Genomic DNA, 8772 nt, shown 5'->3' with positions numbered 1-8772 from the left:
TCGCATAGAGTCAGACACGACTGAGCGACTTCACTTTCACATTTCACTTTCATGCATTGAAGAAGGAAATGGCAGCCCCTTCCAGTGTTCTTGCCTGGAGAATCCCAGGGACGGGGGAGCCTGGCAGGCTGCCGTCTATGGGGTTGCACAGAGTCGGACACAACTGAAGCGACTTAGCAGCAGCAACAGCAGAAGCAGCTCTTCCAGCACCGTTTATTGAAGGCAGTGTCCTTTACCATTCTCTGTTCTTGGCACCTTGTGGAAGATCAGTTCACTGAGCTGCTTCGGGACAATTGTTTTCCGTGATAAGGGAGCTCGTAGATCTCCAATTTTCTTGCCATTTCTCTGCTTCCCTGGGCAGAGTCATGGTTTCTGATTCTCAATGTTTCTTGTGGCTCTGCTTTGCTGTGTGTGCGCTGGGAGAAGCAGCCTCCTCCTCTTGGATATATGGTGGGATTTTGCCCCCAGCCCAGTTAGAGATTCTGGAGCCTCTGATACGTGCTCTGTGACATGAGGCTCCCCCGCCCTCCCGTCCGGGGCAACGATGCAGTGCCCCCGCCCCTCGTGCCCCTGCCCTGAGGGAGAAGTCTGAGGACTCCGTGCTCCTCTAACCCCCAAGGCCGAGCCGGCCGCACAGAGCCCCGTCTCTTCTCTTCCTGCTTTGCGGCCCCACGTGTGTCTGTGGCCTGGTGCTCTCGTGAGCTGAGCAGCGAGGCGGTCCCTGAGGCAGCGGCCTGGAGCCTGGGGACATGGCGCGGCTGCATCTACTGTCCTCCTGAGGAGGAGGGGCCTGGGCCCAAGGAGGGTCCTCTCAGTGCTGAGCTCTGCCAGCTTGTGGCAGGGGAGACAGGGAAATAGAACCTGCTGTTTATCCTTTTGAAGTGGTTCTTCTTGCTTTTTCTGCTCATCCGAGGTGTTGCAGCTCACTAGCTGGATTCTTCAGTTTGCTTAAAGGTCATTAGGCCCAAATAATCCTGGTTTATCAGTGTTTCTGTGTGAGATGAGGGTTGGGACTTCCCGATATGCCATCTTCCTTAAAGCGCTGATTAAAATTTCTGAAATGTGTCACAGTGAGGCCAGAAATGGAAAACAGAAACGATAGTTAACTAGTGTGCGTGCTCAGTCACTACAGCCATGTCTGACTCTTTGGGACCCAACGGCCTGTAGCCTGACACGCTCCTCTGTGCATGGGATTCTCCAGGCAGGAATACTGGAGGGGGTGGCCATGCCCTCCTCCAGGGGATCTTCCCCACCCAGGGATTGAACCCAAGTCTCTTACATCTCCTGCACTGGCAGGTGGGCTCTTAACCACTAGTGCCCCCTGGGAAGCCCTGATAGTCCACATACACAGGGAAAACCAAGAAGAGTAAGCAGGTATCTGGCGCCGTTTTCGAATGAGAGAAACGGAGTGATGGTAGGCTGCACTCGGGCTCCCCAGGTGGCTCAGGGGTAAAGAATCTGCCTGCCAGCACAGGAGGTGCAGAGACTCGAGTTCAATCCCTGGGTGGGGAAGATCCCCTGGAGAAGGACATGGAAGCCCACCTCAGTATTCTTACCTGGAGAATCCATGGACAGACGAGCCTGGCAGGCTACTGTCTGTGGAGTCACAAAGAGTTGGACATGACTGAGCACACACGCGGGCACACAGACACAGACACACACACACACACGAACAGACTGCAGACCCAGACAACCCACCTGCCCACTCCCCAGACCAGGGAGCCCCCTCCCTCGGTTCTGCAGTTTGTGTGTGCAGTCTTCAGGGTTTTGTAAATGCAGTATCACGTCATCTGCATACAGGGACAGTTTTGCCTCCTTCCTGCCCCAAGTTGAATCCTTTTTTTTTTTCTTGCCTGATTGCTATGACTAGGACTTCCAGTGGTGTGTTGAACACAAATGGTGAGAGTGGGCGTCCTTACCTTGTCCCAGAGCTCTAGAAAGGCTTTCCGCTTGTTACCTTTGAGGACTGTGTTGACTGTGTGCTTGTCATAAATAGGTTTTACTACTTTGAGATGTCTCCCCTCTGTACTCACTTTGGCGAGACCTTTTATGATGAATGGATGTTGCATTTTATCAGTGCTTTCTCTGAACCTATTAAGACAAGCATGTTGTTTTGTCTTTTCTCTTGTTGATGTGGTGACTTACATTGATCGATTTGCACATGTTGAATTATCCTTGTGACCCTGGTATGAATCCAAGTTGATCCTGGCATGTGATTCTTTTTGTGTGTTGTTGAATGTGGTTAGCTAATATTTTGTTGCCCATTTTGTGTGTATGTTCATAAAGCGCTCTGTTCTGTAACTTCTTTTTTGGTTGTGTCTTTGTCTGGTTTAGGCATCGGGGTGACGGTGGCTCATAGAAAGACTCTGGGAGTGTTTCGTCCTCTTCAGTCTCCTGGGAGAGCGTGAAGAGGGTCATATAAGTTCCTCTTTGTCAGTTTGGTAGAAGTCCTCCATGAAGCCATCCAGTTCTGGCCTCTGGTTTGCATGGGGTTTTCACTGGTGTTATTACGGATTCTGTGTCGCTTCCAGTGGCCGGTCTGTTCAGGCTGTCTGCGTCTTCTTGCCTCCGTTCTGGCGGGCTGTGTGTCTCCAGAGACTCGTGCGTGTCTTCCAGGTTTGCTGTCGGATGGGTCAACACACACTGGTTCTTAGTAGTCTCTTATAAACCTTTGTATCTCTGAGGTATCAATTTTAAAAATTGGTTATTAATTAATTTTGGCCCTGCTGGACTTCCCTGGTTGCTCAGATGGTAAAGAATCTGCCTGCAATACGGGAAACCTGGGTTTGATCCCTGGGTGGGGAAGATCCCCTGGAGGAGGGCAATGCAACCCACTCCAGTATTCTCACCTGGAGAATCTCACGGACAGAGGAGCCTGGTGGGCTACAGTCCATGCGGTCACAGAGTTGGACATGCCTGAGGAACAGAGGACGGTGCTGGGTCTTCCTCGCTGCCCAGGGGCTTTCCTCCCATTGAGCTGAGCTCAGGAAGCTTTTCTCTTCTCTGCGGTGCCTGGGCTCCTCGCTTTGGTGACGTGTCTTGTCGCAGGGCAGGGCTCTGGGCCCGCGGGCTCAGCATTTGCGGCCGGTGCGGGATCTTCTCACAGCAGGGATGGAACCCGCGTCCCCTGCGTTGGCGGCTGGATTCTTATCCACCAAGCCACCAGGGAAACTCGGTAGCAGCTCTTGTTCCTCCCGTCTCATTTCTTATTTTGTGTATTGAGTCCCACGTTGTTGCCTTTTGAATTTGATGTGATGGACTGGACTCCTACGGTCGTGTTTCACTTATTCACCATCATGCTTGAAAACTGACCTGTGTTCCTGTAGCAGTCCAGCTTTATGCATTTTTTGTATAAAATTCTGTCACATATATACACACCAAACCATTCATTTTGGTGAAAGTGATTTCTGTAACTTTTTCTACTGTGAACAACCCACGTGTCCTTTTTCTCCTTGTACACACGTGGCCGTGCAGGCATCTTCCTCTGGGTTATACAACTGTGGGCCAGCGCTGTGTCTCTGCCCTTTAACTGAGAGTTGCTGTCGACTCTCCAGATTGACCGCGGTGATGAGTACCCCTGCCCGTGATGTGCTGGGATTCATAAGAGTCAGCCTTGTCTCCTCCATGGTTTTCTCTTTCCCTCTCTTACAGATGAACTAGGAGGTGGGCATCTCATTTCAGGGTCCCTGGGGCATAAAACTGAGGTGGAGACGATCCTATATGATTGTAATGAGAAGGACACATCTGTGCCCATGGGGCCATCGGTGGGGGCTTGCTACACCGGACTCGCCCTGTGGGAAAGTCCGCCTGCTCTTCCTTCCCACCCGGCCTTCAGCGCATTCACCCGGGCTCCTTGAGGTTGGCCACGGAGCACGTTTGCCCCAAAGGAGACACACAGTTCACACTAGGCTCTTTAAGCATTTATTGCCTGATGATTTTGTCTGTGCTGGGTCTGTGTTGCTGCGGGGGTGTGTCTGGTTGTGTGAGCGGGGCTGCTCCTTGGCTGCAGTGTCTGGGCATCTGCAGCACTGGCCTCTTTGTGGTGCACGGGCTCCAGGACTTGCTGGCCTCAGTCGCTGCGGCTCACAGACTCAGTTTCTCCTTGCCTTGGGGTCCCCCAGGATCACAGATTTAACCCGTGTCTCCTGCATTGGCTGGCAGACTCTTCACCACCAGGGAAACCCCATGTTGGGGCTCTTTACAAAACGATATATTCCTGAGCTCATTTACCAGTGTAGCCCTGACTGTCACTTCAAACGCCAGGGTGTCCCTTCACACTGACAGTGTTTCTGGAGAAACTACAGCGGGTGTCCTCTGATGAGGAGGAAGGGGCATGCGGGGTCCAGAGGAGGTTCAGGGAAGAGTTTAGGATCCAACTGTTCCAAACAGGGCCCCACTTCCACCCCTTTATTCAGTTACTTAAACGATGTTCTGTTTCTGAGAAGGGATGGAAGTCATTGCGCACACCAGAGACGGCGGGCGTGAACAATGAGGCTCACGTCCTCCCTGAGAGTGAACAGAGCCTGTGGGCGTGCAGGGTGAGGACCTGCCCCTGCCATGGGGGACGCGCCTCAAGCCAGGGGTGAGAGCAGCCGGGGCGTCCTCCCCGGGAGGGAGGGGGCCCCCGTGAGCAGAGTCTGGGCCCCCAGCCACCCCGGGGAGGCCCCGGCGTCCTCCCGCCCGCCCCGTGTTGCGTCTCTCCCCCGGGGCCTCCGCAGACAGCGCACCCAGCATGCGCAGCAAAGGCTCTTCCTGAAGCTCCCGGGCTGGAAGCTCGTGTCCCGGGCTCCGGTGCTCTGGGCGGTGCAGGGCCCCCGTGCTCAGCTCCAGGCCGCGTCTCGGGCTCCTCTGTGGTCCTTCCAAGCCTGGCAGAGCAGGACCCCGAGGAGCAGCAGGACTGAGGCCGCGAGGCCCATCCGGGTGAGATTCTGCACTGTGTAGTCTGGGGTAAGGTCGCACAGGTCAGCGCCAGCCCCGTCACCCAGAAGCGGGTTGTGTGCCCAGGGCACCCGCCTCCCTTGACAGGATGTGGCCCCGGAGCCCAGCCCCTGACAGGGACGCTGTCCTCGTCCCCACTCGTGGGTCTGACCACGGTGATGGGGGAGGTTGTCAGGGGGCCTGAGGGTCCCAAAGGGAGGCATTAGGTGGGCCATGTTCTCCTCGGGAGCCTCCCGGGGCCTCTCTTACTGTCTCAGACATTCCTGCTCAGGACCCTGAGCTGCCGGAGCTCAGACAGCACAGGGTGGGGCCCGTCCCTTAGCTGTGGTTTGCGGGGTCCCCGGGTGGGGGGGGGCGCCCCTGAGCTGTGGTCTGCGGGGTCCCATGGTGGGAGCCGCCTCTGAGCGGTGGTCTTCGGGGTCCCAGGGTGGGACCCAACCACAGTTCCCACGGATCCACCACTGCCCCCCCACAGACGCTCACTCAGCCCTCTGCATCTGCCTGCTGGACTCTGCCCGGGGGATGGGGTGATCCCTGGAGCCTCCGGGGGTAGGATGGGTTGGGGCGGGTCTGCTGCTGCCCAGACTGACCCCCATCCAGCAGCCTCAGGCCCCTGCAGCCTGTGGCTCCCGAGCCATCTCCGCCCGACTCCCCACCAGCCTTTGACGATCTGAAAGGCCTTGTCCTCCCAGAGAATCTCAAAGTGCCCTGGGGTGGGCTGTCTCCCCTGAGCATAGAGCCCCGAGACTCCCCAGGTTCGGGTCTGGGTCTGAGGCGGGGAGAATGGGCCCCTGGGAATAAGCCCAGGAAGGGGTACACTGGGCCAACCTGGGGTCCCCACCTCACTCCCCTCTGCCCTGCATGGCCCTGTGACCTCCCCGAGACCCTGCCACTGCCCACCTGCCCCTCTGGGACCCCAGTCCGGGAGGAAGGGGCGGGGCACAGGCTCCAAGGCCCCTCCCCCAGGGGGCCCTCTCTCAGCGCCCCCTCCTCCACCACCGCCCTGCGCTCCCAGGGCAGAGCCCCGAGCTGCTGAGTGAGACGGACAGACTGGGCCTCACCTGAGACCACGAGCGCCAGGGGCTCACTGGGCTGTGACAGCAGGTAGGGGTCTGTGCTGAGTGAGCCGTAGCACCTGTAGGTGCCCCCGTGGGCTGAGGTCACAGGGCTCAAGGAGAACTCGGCCTGGTACCGCCCGTCTTGGCTCTGGGAGCGCAGACGCAGGGGGCGATGGGCTGCCCCCTCCTTGGACAGAAGGAAGGTGTCCGTCCTCTCTCCTGACTGACACAGCAGGGTCACATTCTCCCCCGGGGCCACCGAAGGGCCCAGCTGCACCGAGAGGGAGGGGCTGTCTCTGAGCCATCCTGCAGAGAGGAAGGGGGTGCGGGCGCCGGCCCGGGTTCTGAGCTAGACTCTGCGGGCCTCTCTGGCCCCTCAGCGCTGTCTCTGTTTCTCTGAGTCTCTCCCTTCCTTCACCCCGTCTCTCTGTCTCCTCCCCGGGACCCCTCCCCCTGGTCCCAGCATCACCCCTGGGGCTCCCCGGTGGGGCCTGTGCAGAGTCTGGTCCCCGACTGACCCGCTGTCTCCTCACCTGCCACCAGCAGCTCCAGGGGCTCACTGGGGGCCGACCACTCGGAGGAGAGGCCGTGTCCACCGTAGCATCTGTACTGGCCCCCGTGGATGGTGCCCACCCGGCCCAGGGGGAAGTCGGCCTGAGAGAGCCCTCCCTGGGGCCTCCACCCAGGGTGCTGTGGGAGATCCTGTCCCCCCTCCTTGGACAGAGCGAATCTGGTGTAGCCGACGTCAGAGTGACACTGAAGGGTCAGGTTCTGTCCAGAGGTGATGACAGGGCCCTGCGGGGTCAGGAGGGAGGGCTTCCCAGACAGCCCTGGGGAGAGACACGCGTCGGTTGTTGGGACCGCTTCCCTTGTGGACCCCCCTCTCCCGGCCCGGCCCCAGGCCTCGCCGTGTCTCAGTCTGTGTGTCTATCCTGTGAGCCCCACTCTCCTCTCCCCACCCTCTCACAGGGGCTCCCCTGGGAGCAGAGACCCCAGTACTTTGTCTTGTCTGCACAAATGTATGGGGTCAGGACGGGATTCCTCACCTGAGACCAGGAGCTCCAGGGGGTCGCTGGGGGCTGACCACACCCGGGGGGTGTGCCTGTAAAAGCCGTAGCATCTGAACGTCCACCTGTGCCCAGGGGTCACGGGGCCTACGGGGAACAGGGCCTGGGTCTGCCCGTCGGGGGTTTGCTGTCCATCCAGGGTCCGAGAGGACTCGTCTTCTCCTTCCTTGGTCAGAAGGAATCTGTTAAATCCCTGACTGGAGGCACACTGGAGGGTCACGTTCCCTCCCGACATCACCACAGGGCTCGGTAGGGCTGAGAGGCTGGGTTTGCCGTAGGGTCCTAGAGAGAAGGAGGCAGCTGGTTCCGTGGGGCCCCCGCCCTCCCCCCAGGGCTGGGCTGTGAGAGGGACACCCCCTGAGAGCAGACCCCCTCCTGAGGGCAGAGCCCGAGGCCCCCTAGATCCCTCACCTGTCACCACCAGCTGCAGGGGGTCACTGCGCTCTGACCAGCCAGTGCGGGTTCCGTAGTAGCACCGATAGCTCCCTGCGTGGTCGTCTCTCATGTAGTGGATGGAGAACCTGGCCTTGTCCCCGGGACCTGGGGGTTTCTGTCTGTCCCAGAAATCTGGGTTTCCCTCTTTATCCAGATGGAACTCCTGGGCCCCTGGGGGACCCCTGACACCAGATGGTCACGGAGCTACCCCTGGGGACCACAGAGCCTGGCTCTGCCCAGATGGTGGGTTTTGGGAGGGTCTCTGGAAGGAAATTAGAGACGGGTTCACCAGGCATCCCCTGCGCCCAGGCTCCGGCTCTCAGCCCAGACCTCCCAGACTCCCCATCCGTGAGCCCTGAGCTGCCCCCTCCCTCCCCTGTCCCTCCCCTGTCCCCTGTGTGACCCCTGTCCCCACGAGAGGAGGGAGCTGGGCCCTGGGACAGACTCACCGGCCTGCACCTGGGTCCTCAGGCCCACACTCAGTCCTGGAAGAGAGCGCCCTGTGAGAGGTGTGCCCTCAGCTCTGAGGATTGCCTCTCCGCCCCGGGAGTCTCCTGGCCCTGGGGTCCCCTGACGGAGCAGGTTGGCCGGGGGGTCAGTCCCTCCAGACCAGGGCTCCCCCTGCCCCTCCTCATCTCACCAAGGCAGAGCAGGGTGGGGAGCGCGGGGGCCATGGCGTCTCCTCCCTGCGGTCCAGGCTGTGAGGATGGAGACCTGGGTGTCCTCCAGACAGACCACAGGGTGTGTCCTCTCAGAGGCTGGGGCTTCCTGTCACGCGGCTGTCACATCAGCGTCCCTGCAGGAAGGGGAACAGCCTCTTCTTGAAAGCCTGGCGTCGTCCCCATGACAGTCCCAGTGTGTTCCTGAGACGCCCCTTCCAGTAGAGGGCATCCAGGATACGGCCTCCCCTCTGTGAGCCTCACCTCGGGGTCTGCTTCCTCCTCTGCCCACCCGTCAACAGGTCCCTGTGGGGTCCTCACTGTGGATGGGGTCACCAGGCCCTGGAGATGCTTCAGGGAGGATGCCAGCCCCTGCTGCCCGCAGGACTCAGATCCCCAGAAACACATTTTTTTTTAAATTGGAGGATCATTACTTTACAATATGGTGCTGGTTTCTGCCATACATCAGCATGGATCGGCCGTATGTGTCACATGCCCTTCCTCTAGAAACTCCCTTCTCTCTAGGTTGTCACAGAGCCCCTGTGTGAGGTCCCTGAGTCTCATGGCACATTCCCCCGTGGTCTGTTTTACACGTGCCGGTGTGCGCGTTTCCAT

At 59.0% G+C, this 8772-nt stretch overlaps 1 protein-coding gene across 1 annotated transcript; it reads right to left on the bottom strand.

Annotated features, from left to right (window-relative positions):
- Positions 1-1497: 1497 nt before the first annotated feature.
- On the bottom strand, positions 1498-8345 carry LOC510520 (leukocyte immunoglobulin-like receptor subfamily A member 6). Its single transcript, XM_005201067.5, is given in 8 exon segments — positions 1498-4942; positions 6000-6302; positions 6530-6826; positions 7043-7345; positions 7475-7667; positions 7669-7760; positions 7948-7983; positions 8139-8345. Coding segments are annotated over 8 exon segments (1380 nt in total). The 5' UTR covers positions 8173-8345; the 3' UTR covers positions 1498-4820.
- Between the last annotated feature and the right edge of the window lie 427 nt (positions 8346-8772).

This window comes from Bos taurus, chromosome 18, assembly GCF_002263795.3.
Source record: "Bos taurus isolate L1 Dominette 01449 registration number 42190680 breed Hereford chromosome 18, ARS-UCD2.0, whole genome shotgun sequence".
Lineage (NCBI taxonomy): Eukaryota > Metazoa > Chordata > Mammalia > Artiodactyla > Bovidae > Bos > Bos taurus.
The sequence above is the reverse complement of the archived record's forward strand: the minus strand, read 5'-3'. Positions and strand labels throughout refer to the sequence as shown.